General features: G+C 40.2%; 1 protein-coding gene across 1 annotated transcript; it reads left to right on the plus strand.

Annotated features, from left to right (window-relative positions):
• The first annotated feature begins 14,899 nt into the window (after positions 1-14,899).
• On the plus strand, positions 14,900-15,672 carry LOC143271095 (uncharacterized). Its single transcript, XM_076562965.1, has one exon. It carries the CDS (start codon positions 14,900-14,902, stop codon positions 15,560-15,562), a length of 663 nt encoding a protein of 220 aa, XP_076419080.1. The 3' UTR covers positions 15,563-15,672.
• Positions 15,673-21,116: the final 5,444 nt, after the last annotated feature.

Consider the following 21,116-nt stretch of genomic DNA (forward strand, 5'->3'; position numbering starts at 1 on the left):
GGGATCGAATGTGAGTTATATATAAAGGATGATTCCTTTTCCTGATTGTATCTTGTAATTGAATAAATAGTGAAGTTAATTCTGAAGCATCAGGGGTAAATTCTGCAGTCTCAATATGTAACACCACTCTTTCAGCATACTGAGAGTCAGTTACTATGTTGAGAGGTTCTGAAAAATCCATTAATACTAACAGAATAGCATACAATTCTGATTTTTGAACTGAATTATACGGACTTTGAACCATTTTACTTAAATTTTCTGATTTGTAACCTGCCTTACCTTCATTGTTGGCATCTGTATAAAATGTACGAACTCCAGATATGGGATTTTGCCATACAATTCGAGGCAAGATCCAATCAGCTCTCTTTATAAGATCAATTCTATTGCTTTTGGGATATTTGCTGTTAATTTCTCCCAAAAAATTACTGCAAGCTCTTTGCCAAGGTTCACTTTCTATCCATAATTTTTCAATGTCCTCCTTAGTTAATGGTATGTCAATTTCTGCTGGGTCTATGCCTGCTAACTGATGAAGTCTCAATTTTCCTCTGTAAATCAAGTCAGAGATTTTTTCCACATAAGTTTTAATTTTTTATTTGGTTTATTTGGTAAAAATATCCATTCCAATATGATATCTTCCCTCTGCATTAATATTCTAGTAGGAGAACGCCTAGAAGGTAAAATAACCAAAATACAATCCAGCTTTGGATCATTACGATCCACGTGTCCTTCATGCACTTTCTTTTCTACCAATGCCAATTCTTTCTCAGCTTCAGGTGATAATTCTCTTGGACTATTTAAGTCCTTGTTACCTTCTAAGGTTTTGAACAAATTAGTCAGTTCATCATTTTTTACCCCAACAATAGTTTGAAGATGAGAAATATCTCCAAATAATCTTTGAAAGTCATTAAGAGTCTGTAGTCTATCTCTCCTAATTTGCACTTTTGGGGGTCTAATTTTTTGTAGCTCTATTTTATATCCTAAATAATTAATAGAATCGCCTCTTTGTATTTTTTCAGGAGCAATTTGTAATCCCCAGCAAGGCAAAATTTTCTTTATTTCTTCAAACATTCTTTCTAAAGTATCTGCATTTGAGTCAGCTAGTAAAATATCATCCATATAATGATAAATTATAGAATTAGGAAATTTTTTACATATCACTTTCCAATGGCTGTTGTACAAAGTATTGGCACAGAGTTGGGCTATTCAACATTCCCTGTGGGAGGACCCTCCATTGAAATCTTTTAACCGGTTGAGAATTATTATAAGTAGGCACTGTGAAAGCAAATCTTTCTCTGTCTTTTTCTTGTAAGGGTATTGAAAAGAAACAGTCTTTTAAATCAATAACTATGAGAGGCCATCCTTTTGGCAATTGAGTAGGCAAAGGCATCCCAGATTGTAGAGAGCCCATTGGCTGAATTACTTTGTTAATTGCTCTAAGGTCTATTACCATTCTCCATTTACCAGATTTCTTTTTAATAACAAATACAGGAGAATTCCAAGGGCTGGTTGATTCTTCAATATGCTGACCATATAACTCTTCTTCTACCAGCTCTTCTAAAGCCTGGAGTTTCTCTGTTGTTAAAGGCCATTGATGGACCCATACAGGCTTGTCTGTTAACCATTTTAAAGGTAGAGCTGTTGGTGTCTTTGGAAGATCATCAGTTATTGTGCCCTGTTCTTGTGTAATATGGATGGCCGGTGACCACTCATTAGAATAATAACTTCTAATATTTCTCTCAGTAACATGTGCTAGTTTATGATTTGTTTCTGAGATTGGAGGGATGTTAATCTGAGTATTCCATTGTTGCAACATGTCTCGACCCCACAGGTTCATAGTTATGTTAGCCACATATGGTTTTAATTTTCCTCTCTGTCTTTCTGGACCTATACATTTGAGCCATCTTGCACTCTGTTTCACCTGAGATATTGTCCCAATTCCTAACAGTTGAACATTTACCTCCTGAAGAGGCCAAGTTGGATGCCAAAATTCTGGTGCAATTATGGAAATGTCCGCACCTGTGTCTACCAGACCAGACAACAAAACACCATTTATTTTTATCGTTAATTTTGGTCTCTGTTCATTAATAAAAGTTTGCCAAAAAATTTTCTTTATGTTTTCTCCTGAATTTTCTATTCTCTCTGTTTCATCATCCTGACCAGCATGATTTATTCCAATAGACATTTGGTTATTTAATCGCTCAGAGCAGGGATTTCCTCTATGGCTGCAGGAAAGGTTTGAACTGGATTTGCAATGGGGGCCTGCACGAGGCCCCTCTGGGAGTTTCCCGAAGACTGAGGCAAAGGATTACCCTTTGTTGATCTACATTCATTGTTCCAGTGTTTTCCCTTACCACACCTTCTGCATACTCCAGAAGGAAGGGGCATTCTGTTGCCATTGTTCCTTGAAGAAACATTGTTTCTAGGAATGACCTGTCTACAGTCCCTTTTCAAATGTCCTTGCTTTCCACATCCAAAACATCTAACACTCCTCAAACCTTTTGAAATTACTTCTCCTACCCACGTATCATCATGCTCATCAGCCTCAACATTAATTGTTTCTCTAATCCAATCTTCCAAAGGTGCAGATCTTGCCCTTAATGGCCTGATTATTCTTTTGCATGCTGCATTCGCATTCTCAAAGGCCAAAGATTCAATTATTGCCTTACTAGCTTCTGAATCCGAGACCATTCTCTTTACTGCTAAAGCCAGTCTTTGTAAAAAATCTGTAAAAGACTCTTTTGGGCCTTGCATCACCTTTGTAAATGACTCAGATTTTTTTCCTGGTTCCTCAACTCTGTCCCATGCATTCAAGGCTGCCGTTCGACATTAAATTAGGGTTTGGACATCATATAAACATTGTGTTTGTACTGAAGCATATTGGCCTTCTCCAATAAGCTGATCCTGGCAAACTTGTATTCCTTTATCCCTCCATTGTCTTTCTATGTTTTTAGCCTCATCCTTAAATCAGGTCAGAAACTGAAGTCTCTGGCTGGGTTCCAGAACTCCTTGAGCAAGGTCCCGCCAGTCCTGTGGTACAATCCTATTATATATTGACCAAGAGTTTAACATTTCTTTACATATGGGGAATGCATGCCATAAGATACTATTGCCTCCTTAAACCTTTTTAAAACCAACATTTCAATTGGAGCACAAATATTTTGTGTAGCCATTTGATCAGGCATCTGCTGTACAGTTACAGGATAAATTAAGAGTGACTGTGTGAAAACAGGCTTTCTTTCTATAACCTTATGATCCAAACTTGAAACAACTTCGCTGTTAATTTCTTCTGTCTGAATTTTTACAGGTTTAACAAGGTTTTCTAAAGCTGTTATCCTGGCACTTAAATTGACTATCTTTTTAAATATTAAAAGGAGGATTAGCATAGTGATAAACTGTATAATTCCACCCATACTAATCTTCTCATATAGTTGTTCCATTGTCAGACTGCCTAAAATTTCGAACAAAACCAAATTTTCTTCCAATGTACACATAAAACCCATTTTTTTAATGTGGAAAAAAATAGTTTCCTTTAAAATATCTGATATGTTGTTACTTACCAAATCTGCGTAGAACAGTAGAAATCCGAGGGGATTTTCAAAACAGCCACCTGTGTCCAAGGTGTAAATCCAGAGAGGGAGAGAGAGAGAGAGAGAGAGAGAGAGAGAGAGAGAGAGAGAGAGAGAGAACGCACAAGAAAGCGTAGCCGGCTAAAGCTTAAATTCAGCCATGTGTTCCTTCTTGTGCCGAGTCAAGGCTCGGGTCTGGCTTCCTTATGCTCCAACCACGTGTGTTGACTTTACAGGCAGGGCCCTGTTCGGCAGGGCAGGTCTGAGTTGTTTGTAGCACCGGCTTTAAGCAAGCAGCTCACAGATAGTCGAGCCTGAGGTCAAGCAGACCTAGACCAAGGCTAGGAAGCCGCCGCTCAGACTAGGAAGCCTCTGCTCGCACTAAGAAGCTGCCGCTCGGACTAAGAAGCTGGCCACTCAGCCTGCCGCCCTTGCAGGAAAGCGGACCTGCCCCTAAGCCAAGAGGTTTTTAATGGATTCTTGTCACTTTGGGCGCCAGATGTAGATGTATCCAACAGTCTTATTAAATAGGAAACACAGAAACAATGTAAAAGAGAAAGCCGAGAGGTCAGAGCTCAGAGCTAAAATCTCACCCTTCCGCCTGCAGTGTCCCAGCTTCCCGAAAGAGAGCTATATCCTGTCTGTTCATCTATTTATAGTATTTTGTTCTGCCTTCTCATTGGCTGTAAACCCAAAGACATGACTGCCTCATCACTGTCTGAATGTACAGCTCCCTAGGTCTTAAAGGCATATGTCTCCAATGTTGGCTGTATCCCTGAACATAAAGAGATCTATGGGATTAAAGACGTGTGCCACCACACCACACTCTTGCTATGGCTCTAATAGCTCTGACCCCCGGGCAACTTTATTTATTAACATACAATCAAAATCACATTTCAGTACAATTAGATTACCACCACAAAACCCATTACATTTAATTCATCCAAATGAGCAGCAGAGTCTCCAACCCTATCTGTCTGGCATAAGAAAAATAAAGACAACAAACTTCAAATGTGCTAGTGCCCCTCTCACAATTTTGTGTTACATAGGATTAGTGAAGGACGTTTAACAGCCAGCAGGCAGGGCTACTGTGGGAAAGCTACCAATTCACCAAGACCCATCAGCAGACCCTGCAATCTAAAACTCTGCCCTCATACCCATCTGCCCAGGATCCTAGACACTTCCTGAGGCATTGAAACCAACCCTCAGCTCTCAGTGGGCTTAGGGAGAGAGCTCTCATGAGTCAGAGAGCTGTCATTGGACCAAGAGTAACCTCAGGAGACAGGGAATCTGCCAGTGCTCATTAGAACAAGAGTGGCTTTCTGAGAAGTAGTATCTGCCACCTCTCATTGGACCAAGATAGGCTTCCTGAAAGACAGAATCTATTGGCTCTGACTGGACCAAGAGCCCTGATAAGACCAAGTATGGAACCAGGAGTCACAGAATCAACTAGCTTGGGTCAACCCAAGAGCAGCTCCCTAAGACACAGAATCTGCCTGTTCCAATTAGACCAAGAGCTAAGGCTAGACCCAGAAGGGCCCCCTGAGAAACAGATACAACAAGCACAGAGGGAACCAACAGCAACTCGCTCAGACACAGGCACCTCTTATACCTATTAGAGGAGGAGAAGGACAGACGTCAAAGCAGAAGTACATAAAAGAATACAAAGAACAATACAGCATCACCAGAACCTAGCCCTCCTCCAACAGCAGGACCTTAATGTCACAATGTATCAGAAGCAGAAGAGAGCAACCTTAAGAATAACATCATGAAGATGATAAAGGCATTTGAAGAAAAAATGTAACTGAAGAAAAGGCATAGAAAAAGTGGAAAAAATCAATAAAAGAATTAAGAAAAAGACAAAAATGGAAGAAATCTATAAAGAATAAGAGGAAAAGACAAATAAAAAATGGAAAAAAGCAATAAATCCCTTTTAATAAACCATGAAGAGCAATGAAACAGGTGAGGGAAACAGTTCAGGACCAGAAAAGGGAAAGAGAAACAACGAAGAAGACACAAACAGAGGGAAAGCTGGAAATAGAAAATCTGAGTAAACAAACAGGAAACACAGATGCAAGCATAACCAACAGAATATAAGAAATGAGAGCGAAGATCTCTGGTGTAAAAGATAGAATAGAGGAAATGGATTAGTCGGTCAAAGAAAATATCAAAGCCAAAAAGACATTACACAAAATGTCCAAGAAATCTGGGATACAATGAAAAGACCAAACCTAAGAATAATGATAGAGGAAGGAGAAGAATACCAACTCAAAGGCACAGAAAATATATTGAACAAGATCACAGAAGAAAACGTTCCCAACTTAAGAAATACATATGAAGATACCAGAAGCCTATAGAATAGCAAACCGAATAGACCCTCCCCCCATAAAAAATGCCCTGGCCACATCATAATGAAACAACTAAACCTACAGAATAAAGAAAGAATAAGAGCAGCAAAGGAAAAAAGCCAAGTGACTTATACAGGGAAACCCATCAGAATAACACCCAGTTTCTCAATGGAGACATTGAAAGCCAGAAGGACCTAGACAGATGTAATGCAGACACTAAGAGACCATGGATACCAGCCTAGACTGATATACCCAGCAAAATTTGCAATCATCATAGACAGAGTGAACAAGACATTCCAAGACAAAACCAGATTTAAACCATACCTATCTACAAATCCAGCCCTACAGAAAGCACTAGAAGGAAAATTCCAACCTATGGAAGTCAGATACATCCATGAAAAAATAGGTAATAGATAACACCAGTGTTGTAAATCCCAAAGAAGAGAAGTACACATTCATACTACCACCAAAAGATAACAGGAACTAACAATCATTGGTCACTAATATCCCTTAATATCAATTCACCTTAAATTAAATTAAATGGACTTAATTCACCTTTAAAAAGACACAGGCTGACAGAATGGATATGAAAGCAGGACTCATCTTTCTGCTGCATATAAGAAACATACTTCAATTTCAAAATTAGACACTACCTCAGAATAAAAGGGTGGGAAAAGTCTTTCCAATTAAATGGTCTTTTTTTTTTTCATTTTTCTTTATTAAGAAATTTTCTACTCACTCCACATGTTATCCACAGATTCCTCCTCTTCTCTCCTCACACACCCAGCCTTCTTGCCCAAGCCACCTGGCTTCCCCACTTCCCCAAAATCGAGGTCCCCTATGCAGAGTCAGCAGAGCCCAGCACACTGAGCCTAGGCACGTCCAGGCTCTTCCCACTGCACCAAGGCTGTGCAAGTTGTCACACCACAGGACCTGGTTCCAGAAGCCTGCCTATAGACTAGGGACAGATCATGATCCCCCTGCCTGGGTGCCCCACAGACAGTTTGAGCCAAACAACCATCTTCCATTTCCAGTGCCATGGGTGCTCCACAGACACCAGTGAACAGTTCATGGGCTTCCACTAGTGTGGCAAGTCATCTCTGCACATCCTCCCATCATAATCTCTATGTCTCTTGCCTGCAATATCGCTCCCCTCTCTCACCAATTGGATTCTCGGGGCTCACCCAGGTGCCTGGATATGGATCTCTGTATCTGCCTCCATCATTCACTAGAGAAAGACGCTATGATGACAGCTAGGTTATGCAACCACGCTGGAAATCAGTATGGTGGTTTCTCAGAAATTTGGGAATAAGTCTTCCTAAAGACCCAGATATACCACTCTTGCTCATATATCCAAGAAATGCTCAATCTTGCCACAAGAACACATGCTCAACTATGTTCATTATCAGCATTATTCGTAATAGCATGGATAGATTTAGAAAACATCACCTTGAGTGAGGTAACCCAGACTCAGAAGGACAAACTTAGTATGTACTCACTCATAAGTAGATACTAAATGAGAGAGAAGGGATTGCAACCCACAAATCCAGAGAGGCTAGCTAACAGGAAAAGACCCTTGGAGGGACACATTGATGATTCTGTGAAGGAGAAGTGAATGAGATCTACATGAGTGAACTCGATGGGGGGGGTGCCAGAGGGCAAGATGTGGGGGAAGAGAACATAGGGAAATGGGAGGGTCAAGCTGGAACAGGGACAGAATGGGAGGGCAGGGAGAAAGATACCATGATAGATTTATACATCATGGGAATAGGAAGAAGCAGGGTGCTGAGGAGGGTCTCAGGATTCGACAAGGATGATCCCTGGCAGGCTGGCCGTGGTCAAGAGGGTACCTGGACTGGTCTATTCTGGTGAATACCCCAACAGTCATTATAGAGTCTTTGTCCAGTGAATGGTGGAGTCAGATGCAGATATCCATGCACAGGCACATGGCTAAGCTCTGGGAATCTAATCGATAAGAGAGAGGAGGGATTCTCCATGCAGGGGACATTGAGATCATGATAGGAAGACATGGAGAGATGATTCGCCACACTGGTGGAAGCCCAAGAACTGTAGACTGGTGGCTGTGGCGTCCCCATGTGACTGGACTAGGCCCTCTGGATACAGAAGGAAGTTGTTCGATTCAAACTGTTTTTGGTTTTACCCATAAGGGCAGATTGGGAAATGTCCCTGGTGCATGGGAAAGCTTCTGGGAGCCAAGTTTCTGTGGTGTGACACCTTGCACAGCCTTGATGCAGTGGGGCGGGGCTTGGAGTTGCCTAGGCTCAGTATGCCAGGCTCTGCTGACTCTGCATGGGAGACCTTGATTTATGGGTTGTGGGGATATGTGGTGTCTTGGGAGGACGGGCTGGGGGGTTGGAGGAGGTAGGAGATGAGATCTGTGGGTGGTATGTAGAGTGAGTAGAATATTTCTTAATAAAGAAAAATGAAAATTGAAAAACTTTAATTAATACATAAAATGTAAAATTGAAAAAGAAAAAACTGAATGGCCAATAGCAGAGTCGGGATAGGCAGGGTTGGTTGAAAGAAAGAAAAAGAGACCAGGGCCAGCCAGTGCCCCGCCAATCAGATACAGAGGAAGCAGGAAAACAGGATGGACAGTACACAGATGAGGTAAATGAGCCTCAGGGTGACACATAGATTAATAGAAATATGTTAATTTAAGTTTGAAAACAAGCTAGCTTGAAATAGTCCTAAGCTAAGACTGCACATTTATAATTAATAAATAATAAGTCTCTGTGTTATGATTTGGGGCTGGCATAGCAAGAAACCTCCTACAGTATATGTTCTGTACACTCAAAACAGGGCTGGATAGTGTGCATGATGGTACAGGGAAAACTGGTTCTAGAAGATCTCACTAGGAAAACCCAGTCCAGGAGGTATATGTATAGAGCCAGGCCATATAAGTTAGAATGGGGCAGATTGCTTTGCTTCTTGGAGAACTCACCTCAGAAATCCTCCACTGGCTCCTTGAAAGGGAGCAATGGCTGGGAGAAGAGAATTGTGACAGATTTCAAGTTTCATTGGAAAGTCTTAGGGAAAGCCAGGGTGTGGTCTCTGCATTCAGAACAAGGCCTAGGGCTGAAGGGGGCACAGCTATAGGTGGTTCTGGGGGCACTTGCCAGGTAAAGTTGGTGCACATACTGCTTGAACACAGCTTGATTCCAGAGTGGAGTTTATATGCTGACAGCAGAGCATCTCACCAGGCAAGTCTGCTATACAAGGTGTAGAGTATGGAGGCCAAGGCACCAGATCAGTTCTCAGGGTACTCAGCAGAGAAAGTAAGTGAAGTAACTGAGTCTTAACTGGCCTTCCGAGCAAGGCCAATGTGTATATGCATAGCCCAGGCAGGAGAGATTCTGTAGAACATCACTATGTAAATTAGTGCAAGTTTGGTGCGTCTACAACTTGGGGGTGTGTTAATAGCATAGACAGGCTTGGCTCCAGGAGTGACCACGGAATGCTAATGCAGGAGCTCAGTTATGGGTACTAAGCCTCTGAGTTTGCATAAGGCACTGGCATGAAACCTATGAGGAGCACACCAGGCAAAACTGCAATCAGGACATCAGGAGATGCTGTGAAAATGGCACAGGCAGCCTTGATTCTCAGAATCCTTTTCAGGGAAATCCAGTTCAATGACTGTGAGACAGAAGAAGCTTGACTTAGAAGTGTGGTGATATAGAGGCCTTGCAAGATCCTGTGGTGTTTCATCAGACAAGCCAGTACATATAGAGCTAAGAATGTGGGTCCATGATTCCACAGGTTCCAGAGAAACTCACAAAGGTAACCCATGCAGGAGACAAGTAACCCAAGTCTTTAACTAGGACTAGAATGAGGGGGTAGTTCTTGTGGGTGTGTTTCTGGGGAGCTCAGCAGTCAATACCTGTGTGCTATCTTCACACACAGAACTAGGTTTGGGAGGATGCAGGTGCTTCTGGCAGACTTGGTTCAGTAACAGGTTGTTTATGCACTTCCCATTGATCTCCACAACTCACTCTTAGAAATCCACACTGATTTTGATATCAGTGTGTTCTGGAAGCTGCCTTGCAGCAGAAAGTATACGTTTTCTTCATTGCTTATTATACCACAGATACATTATGTAGTACAAAGAGGTAAGGTTTAAAATGAAGTAAAAATTTCCTTCTCTTTTTACCATTCATTTACATACTTTGGATATTTTTAGGTATATGCTTACAGTATGGTATGTTCTCAAGATGTGATCATAGTAAGAAATAACATTGTGTAAATTTACATAGCTTTTATCAGTTTGTAAGAACTTAAGAGTTACCTGGAAAGAAAAATCTTAATTAAGGGATTCTCTCCATAAATTGCCTATCGTCAAGTCTATAGTATATTTGCTTGGTTATTATTTTTTTTATTATTATTTATTTTACAATGCTATTCAGTTCCACATAATAGCCACAGATTCCCTTTCTCTCTCCCCGCTGCCCCCTCCCCTTTTCCCCAGCACACCCCCCATTCCCACCTCCTCCAGATCAAGGCCACCCACGAGGACTGGGATCAACCCCACAGACTCGTTCCAGGCAGGTCCAGTCCCCTCCTCCCAGATTGAGCCAAGCATCCCTGCATAAGTCCCAGGTTTCAAACAGCTAACTCATGCAACTAGCCCAGGACCTGGTACCACTGCCTAGATGCCTCCCAAACAAATCAAGTCAATCAATTGTCTCACCTATTCAGAGGGCCTGATCCAGTTGGGGGCCCCTCAGCCTTTGGTTCATAGTTCATGTGTTTCCATTCATTTGGTTATCTGTCCCTGTGCTTTATCCAAACCTGGTTTCAACAATTCTCGCTCATATAAAACCTTCTCTTTCTCACTAATTAGACTCCTAGCTGTGGATGTCTGCATCCAGATTCCTCAGTCCCTGGATGGGTTTTATGGCACAACCATTAGGGTGTTTGGCAATGCCATCACCAGAGTAGGTCCTTCCCGTCTGTCTCTAGACCACTGCCAGCAGTCCTTTGTGGGGGTATCACTGTGGATTTCTGTGGGCCTCTTCAGCTCTTTGCTTCTTCCTTTTCTCATGTGGTCTTCATTTACCATGGTCTCCTATTCCTTGTTCTCCCTCTGTTTTCTTGATCAAGCTAGGATCTCCCGCTCTCTTTCCCTCAAGCCTTGCACTTCATTGCTCCCAATCATGTCCAGGCTGTTCATGTAGATCTTATCCATTTCTCCGTGTCTTTCTTGGGGTCCCATTTTCCAGGTAGCCTCACTGGTGATGTGAGTAGCAGACCAGTCATCCTTGTTCTACATCTGGCATCTTCCTATGATTGAGGCTGTCCACTCTCCCCATACTTTTTCAATATAGTACTTGAAGTTCTAGCCAGAGCAATAAGACAACATAAGGAGATTAAGGGCATACAAATTGGAAAGGAAGAAGTCAAGCTTTCACTATTTGCAGATGACATGATAGTATACTTGAGTGACTCCAAAGATTCCTCTGAAGAACTGGTAAAGCTTACAAACACCTTCAGCAACATAGCAGGATACAAGATCAACTCAAAAAATCTTCAGCAACATAGCAGGATACAAGATCAAGTCAAAAAAATCAGTAGCCCTCCTATATACAATGGACAAAGAAACTGAGAAGGCAATTAGAGATACATCACCCTTTGCAATAGCCACAAATGACATGAAATACCTTGGGCTAACACTAACCAAGCAAGTGAAGGACCTATATGACAAGAACTTTAAGTCCCTGAAAAAAGAAATTGAAGAAGATGTCAGAAAATGGAAAGATCTCCCATGCTCATGGATAGGCAGGGTTAACATAGTAAAAATGGCAATCTTACCAAAAGAAATCTACAGATTCAATGCAATTCCCATCAAAATACCAACACAATTCTTCACAGTCCTGGAAAGGTTAGTAATTTTTAGATTAGTATCTTATGTAGGATGTCCTGGCAGAAGGTCAGCAGTAGAAAACCTGGGCCTCTGGTAATGGATGATATAAAAATGCACATTAAGTAAGCTATGGGTGGGGCAACTCAGTAAGCAGTGTTTTTCCATGTCTCCTGCTTGATTCATATTCTGTCTGGTTTCTGCCTTGAGTGCCTGCCCTAATCTGTTGAGATGATGCAATATGATGTGGCAATGTGAGCTACATGCAGCATTTCATCTCCAACTTGAATTTGGTCATCGTGATTTTACCACAGCAATAGAAACCCTAACTAGTATCATCAAAGTAACAGTTTGAAGTAAAACATAGAAAGATAAAAGGAGGATAATTTTCTATTCAAAACAAAGTACCACATGAATTTACATACATATAAACTGTTATTACTGACAATATATACTTTGTGTCTCTATCTAAGATGTTTCTACAAGGTAAGGTGGTCTCAAAGTCTCCAATGAAGACACTTGGCCTAAAGTGAAACTTCTATCCTTCCACCACACAGACACTGGAGGGCAAGGAATGGGGGATGAAGGCTTACTTTTTTTCTTTTTTTCAAATAACTATCTCTGTTATGCCCATTAGGCATTGTAGTACTTATTTGATGCATGATTTCAAAATGGAAATTACTCTTTCAAAGACTATTCACATACAAAGGGAAATTAAGTACACTGGTCCGTCCTTTATGGCCAAATATGGCTATGAAGCTGTGTTCTTTGCTCATAATCCACCATTCAGCTCTAGTAGCCATGGAAACAAGAATTTTTAAAGTGAGTTAATTCTCTGTCAACTGGCAGTCACTATCATTTAGTCTTTTTTTTTTTTTTTTTTTTTTTTTTTTTTTTTTTTGGTTTTTTCGAGACAGGGTTTCTCTGTGTAGCTTTGCGCCTTTCCTGGAGCTCACTTGGTAGCCCAGGCTGGCCTCGAACTCACAGAGATCCGCCTGGCTCTGCCTCCCGAGTGCTGGGATTAAAGGCGTGCGCCACCAATGCCCGGCACTATCATTTAGTCTTACTAGAAGAGAAAAAGAGGCAAGTATTTTACATTCCCAGGTGGTTTGATTAATCACATTCAATTTCACAGGACAAAGCATGCCAGAAAGGGCCATTGACATGTGGGTAAGTGTGTGTAAATGCTGTTCAATATCGTAAGTGTCTAGAAGCCCCATGTGAGACTGCAGGTAGTCATTGAGCTGCCTGGTGGGTTTTAGTTGTGTGGGTCCTTGATGTTGAGTTTATGAATTAACCTCTCTCTGTTGTTTCCTTACTTACAAAATGGGGGAAATGTTTAGATGGCTGTCCTTAGAGAGTCAGATGTATGAATACTCCCGAAGTGTTCAAATGAAGTTCTTCTTAGGCCAAGGACAGGAATGAATGGTAAGGACTGTGGAATCAAGGGGTTGGTGAGACATTGCTCTGAGCTGAAATTCTGCCTAATAGAATTTCTTTTTTTGAAGGTTTTTCCACTCTTTCTCTGACTGCATATATGGGCATTTACTGTTACTGAGAAGAACGACTGTGATCCTGCCACCTTCTAAATGAATCTTCTTATCCATAATACACAAAGGTATAAAATCTTTATGTTATATATGGCATCGTTCAAATATGGTTTTTATGAATCACATGCATCTACTCCATGTGTTTCAAACACCAGAAGAAACAGATACTGCCACGCTAGCTCATTTTTTTTTTCTGGAATCACAGCAATGTTCATTGTGTTTTCAGTACTAATCAAAGCACACCATTCTTGTAGTCCATTGAATCGGGCCTGCCTTGGAAAGGATGATGATGTGGGCAGGGTGTTATCCAAGTCACCATGAATTGTGAACTCACTCATCTTGCTGATGAAATTTCCCTAGTAGAACAGCTACTGCCTTCACTCAGTCAGGAAACACATTCTACAGAGACTTTAGAACAGCGGGTAGCTGTTTAGGGAAGGTTTCCCTGCAAAGAGATCCAGTGTGTAGGCCCCTTCAACCTTCTGCATGCGCAGTTGACAGTGACGTTATCCACCTGCCTATTGAGTAAATGACTCAACTCCTTCCTTCATCCTAAGATTGGAATTGAGAAAAGATGCAAAAAAGTTAGTTCAAAGTAATAATACAGAGTGTAAATTTTCTGTGAAAGAAGATATATGCTTACAAAAATATGTCAGGATTCTTTTTGTTTCACTGAAATGAAGCTAATTATCTATAGATGAAATTTCAAGTAAGAAATGTGTTATAATTGTAAATATCCAATTTATGGATTTATATGATTTTATGTGTTAATTATCCATTTCCCTATTCCTCTGACTCAGTCTCTGGACAATTTAAGAGATAGATTTTTGTTTACAGATACTAAAGCTGAATTAAGGGTTTTGTGTGTATTAGATAATCACTTTACCACTGAGCTCTATGCCCGGCAATATTACAGATAGATGTTGATGTTCATACTCTTTCTGGTTTCAATAAATACATATAGCTTTCTTTAGAGCAGGGTACATTTCTATAAAATTCACAAGATGGAATAGCATTGTACACTATCATTTATGAGGTGTATCATGTACAGATGAATTTGTATATACATATATGTATACACAAATTTATGTCAAGTGCGTAATTATTTTTACATAAATGAGTTTACTATGTGATTTTTTAATCTTTGGTTCTGTCAGTAATGTCTTTAGTTTGTAGTAGTCATGTAATATTATATAGTACTATATTTTAGAAATGACAATTAGTTTGAGCATTCCTCTGCTTTTTCCTCACTTTATGGTACTAAAATATTTAGAAATTGAAAATACAGGTAAAATAAGCATTGAATTACATATGATATTGCAAACTCTCTTCTCATTGTCAGTTCTAAGAATTGAAATTCCTAGTCAACAAATATCATTAACTACTCTGTGAAGAATAATAATCTGTACATAGACCACTGAAACATCTTTATGTGACAACAGGGACAAGGTATGAGAGCTCAGTGCTCTCTAAGCCATGACTCCTTCTGTTTTCCTGCCTTCCCTTTTATTCTCACTGACTCTATTTTTCTTTGATGCCTTCTTCAGATTTGCCAACATGAAGGAGTACATCTTCAAGTTCAGTGGCCTGATTTGTAGTACATCAGCTTTGGTATTTGAAATCATCCTTGCAAACAGCCAATGCTGGCGCCTGTGGGAGTTTAACAACAAGCTTGTGCAATTTGTGTCAATTGGACTCTGGGAAGCTTATTACACTCAGGACTTTAACATCTCTGGGTCTATGACCAGGATGTTGGTTCACACCCCTATCAATGAAACCTGGAACAAGTCATCGGAATTTCAGTATTTACAAGTCCTGATAGCATGGGCCATTTTGATGAAAATCCTAGTCCTGATTTTCACTTCAGTGGCCATTAAGATCAGCTGCATGGAAGACCCATTCATTGATATCCAGCTGTTTTGCTACAAGATGTCTGCCATAATTTTGGCTGTGAGCAGCCTTTTCACACTTGTTACTGTGACCTTGAACCACCTAGTAGACATCTATGGGCAAACCACTCTTGACTTTTCACCCGACTTTCCCGTTAAAATGGAGGACATTATAAAGAAACACTGCACAAAGGTGTTCCCAATGGGTGTCCTGACAGCCACGATGTCACTCTTTGGCGTGATTTTGTTTCTCTGTGAGATGATCTCCTTGACAGTACAGAGTCAGGTGAAGGCCCGGTGTGCTTCCAAACTGGCTGAGCAAAAGGTCTGACCTGAGGGCTCTGGCATTTTAACATCTGCCAGGAGAATCCTTGAAGAAATTGCCCTTTGTACACAGTAGTGTGTAATCACCAATTCATTCTATGTAAAATATCAACTTGATTTCTGGGAGTGTGTCTAAGTTTTATTCCTTCCTTGCTGCCAAACACATTCCATTCTTTAAATGATTTCACATACTAAACTGCAGGTCGTGATCCCATTCCACAGTGCCAACAAGCAATAGCAAGAAAGAGTACAGGATAAAGGCATGTTTCCTAAGTAAACCTAGTGAATCCCATGAGCAATAAGGTTTGCAAGTAAGCAGACACCTCAACACAAAAAAAAGAAACCACATTCTTGTGTGGAGACACTTAAGTATTCAAATCTCTGAAAGGTAGAGCAGGAAGTTTTAGCCTTGGCACTGCTGGGAGTGTGGGATGCTCTCTTGGGGAAAGAAGGCAATGCTGTTCACTGAGTATGCTATTGCCATCTGTCGTCTCTCTCTTAGAAGGCAGTAGCCATCTCCTATTTCCCCAGTCATGAATAAATGCCACAAGTGCCCAGGCATTTCCAGTGTGCTCTGATGGTCCATGTGGTGGGTAGCATAGGACCATTCTAATCTATCAGCCATCATTTAGGACGCTAAAAATATCCTGGTTTTCTTCCTGGGAACATTAGTCCCTATTCTTTATCAGGTCAGCTTTCTGAGTGTGTGTTATATATACTGTGTAAGTACTTTCTCTCAATGGATCTATATCAGTGGTTCTCAACCTGTGGTTTCTGGTCCCTTTTCTGGGTTGAATGACCCTTTCACAGGGATTGCCTAAGACCATTGCAATACACAGATATTTATGTTATGATTAATAACAATAGAAAATTGCAGTTATGTAGTAGTAATGAAAATAACTTTATGGTTGGGGCTGGGGGTCACTGCAACATGGGGAAGTGTATTAGAGTGTCACAGCATTAGGAAGTCTGAGAATAACTGACCTAGATCTTCCATCTCCTTCACCACCACCCACCATATCACATACCTGATTCATTTCTCTGACAAAATACATAACATGAGCAAGTAAAGGAAGGAAAGTTTATACTGGCTCTTAATTTGAGGAAATATACATCATGACTGAGAGATCATGGGGGCAAGAGTCCCAAGTTGCTTGCTACGTTGCATTAGTAGTTAGGGAGCAGGGAGAGTAGTTAGAGCACTGCAGATGCTCACCTAGCTCTCTCCTGGTTATGCAGCCAGGAACCTAAGTCCAAGGAATGAAGCTACTTTATTTCAGATGGTTCTTCCCAGCCCAATTAACCTCATCTTAACCTATTTGAGACACTTCCTTAGGCTTCTGTATTTCTTGATTTTAGATCCTGTATACTCAACTTTCAATATTAACCATTCCAAATCCTGTTCTTGAAAATTTATGGTCCAAATATATCAATTTTTTAAATTTAATTTAATTTAATTTTACAATATTATTTAATTCTACATATCAACCCCGAATCCCATGTTCTCCCTTCTCCTGCCTCGCTCCCCTTCCCCTCAGCTCACCTCCCATTCCCTTCTCCTCCAGGGCAAAGACTCCCCCCGAGGATTGAGATCTACCTGGTAGACTCAGTCCAGGCAGGTCCAGTCCCCTCTTCCCAGGCTGAGCAAAGTATCCCTGCATAAGCCCCAGGTGTCACACAGCCAACTCATGCACCAAGCACAGGACCCAGTCCCACTGCCTTGATGCCTCCCAAACATATCAAGCCAATCAACTGTCTCAACTCTTCAGAGGGCCTGATCCAGTTGGGAGCCCCTGAGCCATTGGTTCATAATTCATGTGTTTCCATTCATTTGGCTATTTGTCCCTGTGCTTTATTCAACCTTGGTTTCAACAATTCTCTCTCATATCATCCCTCCTTTTTCTTGGCAATTGGAATCCCAGAGCTCCACCCATGGCCTAGCCATGGATCTCTGCATCCAGTTCCCTCAGTCATGCTGATATTAACATTGCTGAGCAAATGCCATTGTGGTATGATTGAGCATTCCTTGGGAATATGCCTCAGAGTTGTATAGCTTGATCTTGGGGGAGATCAATTCCCAATTTTCTAAGAAAGTACCATATTGATTTCCAAAGTGGGTGTACAAGTTTGCATTCACACCAGCAGTGGAGGAGAGTTCCCCTAGCTCCACATCCTCTCCAGCATAAGGTATGTTCAGTGTTTTTGATCTTAGCCATTCTGACAGGCATAAGGTGATATCTCAGAGTTGTTTGGATTAGCATTTCCCTGATAATTAGGGATGTTGAGCAATTCTTTAAATGTTTTTCAGCCATCTGAGTTTCCTCTGTTGAGAATTCTCTGTTTAGTTCTATAGCCCATTTTTTAATTGGACTGTTGGGCATTTTGATGTTTAATTTCTTGAGTTCCTTATTTAGTCTGGATATCAGTCCTCTGTCCGATGTGGGGTTGGTGAAGATTTTTTCCCATTCTGTAGGCTGTTGCTTTGCCTTGTTGACCACATCTTTGCTCTACAAAAGCTTCTCAGTTTTAAGAGGTCCCATTGATTGATTGTTTCTCTCAGTCTCTGTTATTAAATTTAGGAAGTGAACTCTGGTGTCAATGCGTTCAAGACTACTTCCTACTTTCTCTTCTAGCAGATTCAGAGTAGCTGGCTTTATGTTGAGGTCTTTGATCCACTTGAACTTAGGTTTTGTGCACGGTGATAGATATGGATCTATTTGCAGCCTTCTACACATTGATATCCAGTTATGCCAGCACTATTTGTTGAAGATGCTTTCTTTTATCCATTGGACACTCTTGGCTTCTTTGTCAAAAATTATATGTTCATAGGTGTGCAGATTAATGCCAGAGTCTTCAGTTCTATTCCATTGGTCCACAGGTTGGTATTTATGCCAGTTCCAAGCTGTTTTTATTACTGTAGCTCTATAGTATAGCTTGAATTCAGGGATCGTGATGCTTCCAGAGGTTGTTTTATTGTACAGGATTCTTTTGGCTCTCCTTGGTTTTTTGTTTTTCCATATGAAGTTGAGTAGTATTCTTTCCAGGTCTGTGAAGAATTGTGTTGGTATTTTGATGTGGATTGCATTGAATCTGTAGATTTCCTATGGTAAAATTGCCCTTTTTACTATATTAGTCCTGCCTATCCATGAGCATGGGAGATCTCTCCATTTTCTGACATCTTCTTAAATTTCTTTTTTCTGCGACTTAATGTTCTTGTCATATAGGACCTTCACTTGCTTGGTTAGTGTTACCCCAAGGTATTTTATAACATTTGTGTCTATTTTAATGGGTGAGGTATCTCTCATTTCCTTCTCAGCTTGTTTGTCAATTGTATATAGGAGGGCTACTGATATTTTTGAGTTGATCTTGTATCCTGCTACATTGCTGAAGGTGTTTATAAGCTGTATCAATTCCTTGGATGAATCTTTGGGGTCACTCATGTATACTATTATGTCATCTGCAAATAGGGAATGCTTGACTTCTTCCTTTCCAACTTGTATCCCCTTAATCTCCTTATATTGTCTTATTGTTCTGGCTAGAACTTCAAATACTATATTGAATAAGTATACGGAGAGCTGACAGCTTTGTTTTTTTCCTGATATTTGTGGAATTGTTTTGAATTTCTCTCCATTTAATTTGATGTTGGCTGTTGGCTTGCTGTAAATTGCCTTTATTATATTTAGTTATGTTCCCTGTATTCCTGATCGCTCCAAGACCTTTATCATGATGGGGTGTTAGATTTTGTCAAAAGTCTTTTCTGCATCTAGTGAGATGATCATGTTTTTTTTGTGTTTGTTTATATGGTGTATTACATTGATGGACTTTTGTATGTTGAACCACCCTTTCATCTTTGGGATGAAGCCAACTTGATCATGTTAGATAATTGTTTTGATGGGTTCTTGGAATCTGTTTGCCAATATCTTATTGCATCAATGTTAATGAGTAATATTGGTCTCTAATTCTCTGTCTTTGTTTTATCTTTGTTTGGTTTAGGAATCAGGGTAATTTTAGACTAATAGAGGAGTTTGGTAATATTCCTTCTGTTTCTATTGTGTGGAGCAATTTAGGGGGTATTGCTTTTAACTCTTCTTTGACGATCTGTCAGAATTCTGCACTGAAAACATCTGGTCCTGGTCTTTTCTTGCTTGGGAAATTTTAATGACTGTTTCTATTTCCTTAAGGGTTATTGGACTATTTAAATATTTCATCTGGTCTTGATTTAACTTAGGTATATAGTACCTAACCAGAAAATTATTCATTTCTTTCAGATTTTCCAGTTTTGTGGAGTAGAGGTTTTTGGAGTATGACTTGATGACTCTCTGGATTTCCTCAATGTCTGTTGTTATGTCCCCCTTTTCATTTCTGATTTTGCTAATTTGGATACACTCTCTCTTTTGGTCAGTTGGATAAAGGCTTGTCTATTTTGTTGATTTTCTCAAAGAACCAACATGTTGTTTCATTAATTTTTTGTATGGTTCTCTTTCTTTCTATTTTATTGATTTCAGCTCTCACTTTGATAATTTCCTGGCGTCTATTCTTCCTGGGAGACTTTGCTTCTTCTTCTTCTAGAGCTTTGAGGTGTGCTGTTAAGTCACTAGTGTGAGATTTCTCCAACTTCTTATGTGGGCATTTAGTACTATGAATTTCCCTCTTTGTACTACTTTCATAGTGTCCCATAAGTTTGGGTAGGTGGTGTCTTCAGTTTCATTGATCTCAAGGAAGTGTGTAATTTCTGTCTTTATTTCTTCCCTAACCCATTGGTGATTCAGTTGAGCATTATTCAGTTTTCTTGAGATTGTAGGTTTTCTGTAGTTTTTGTTGTTGTTGAATTCTAACTTTAAACCATGGTGGTCTGATAGAACACAGGAGGTTATTCCAATTGTTTTGTATCTGTTGAGATTTGCTTTGTGACCAAGTATGTGGTCGATTTTACAGAAGGTCCCATGGGGTGTTGAGAAGAAGGTATATTCTTTTTTGTTAGGATGGAATGTTCTATAGATACTGATTACTCCATTTGAATCATGACATCATTTAAGTCCTTTATTTCTCTGTTAAATTTTGATTTGGGATACCTGTTCAGTGGTGAAAGTGGGGTGTTGAACTTGCCCACTATTAATGTGTGGGGTTTTATATGTCCAACATATCATTTTTATTACATTAATTTGTTTTTGCATGTTTGTGTGCACACGTGTGTGTTTTTGTGTTGTTGTATGGGAACATTTGTTCCATGGCTTGTGGTGATGTCATATGGGACTTGGTAAGCAGTATCTATCTAGCGGTATGTAAATTTCATTAATTCGAGTGCACAAATTATGTATGTGCTGGAAATTAAACCCACACAGGACAGAGAATAGAGTGAATGGTGAAGAATGTAGAGTTACATCTATAGATATGTGACAAGGAATTTTAAACTGGAAGCCAATGGGATTGAAATTAACAGAGATATGAGTGTTCCTGACAGAAAGTATCTATTATAAACTCAATACACCCAGACTCAACTGAGAACAGAAGCAAGATCAGATGTCACGTACTGTTTTGATTATGAGCAATATGTGCCAGAT

This window comes from Peromyscus maniculatus, chromosome X (genome assembly GCF_049852395.1).
Source record: "Peromyscus maniculatus bairdii isolate BWxNUB_F1_BW_parent chromosome X, HU_Pman_BW_mat_3.1, whole genome shotgun sequence".
NCBI classification, from domain to species: domain Eukaryota; kingdom Metazoa; phylum Chordata; class Mammalia; order Rodentia; family Cricetidae; genus Peromyscus; species Peromyscus maniculatus.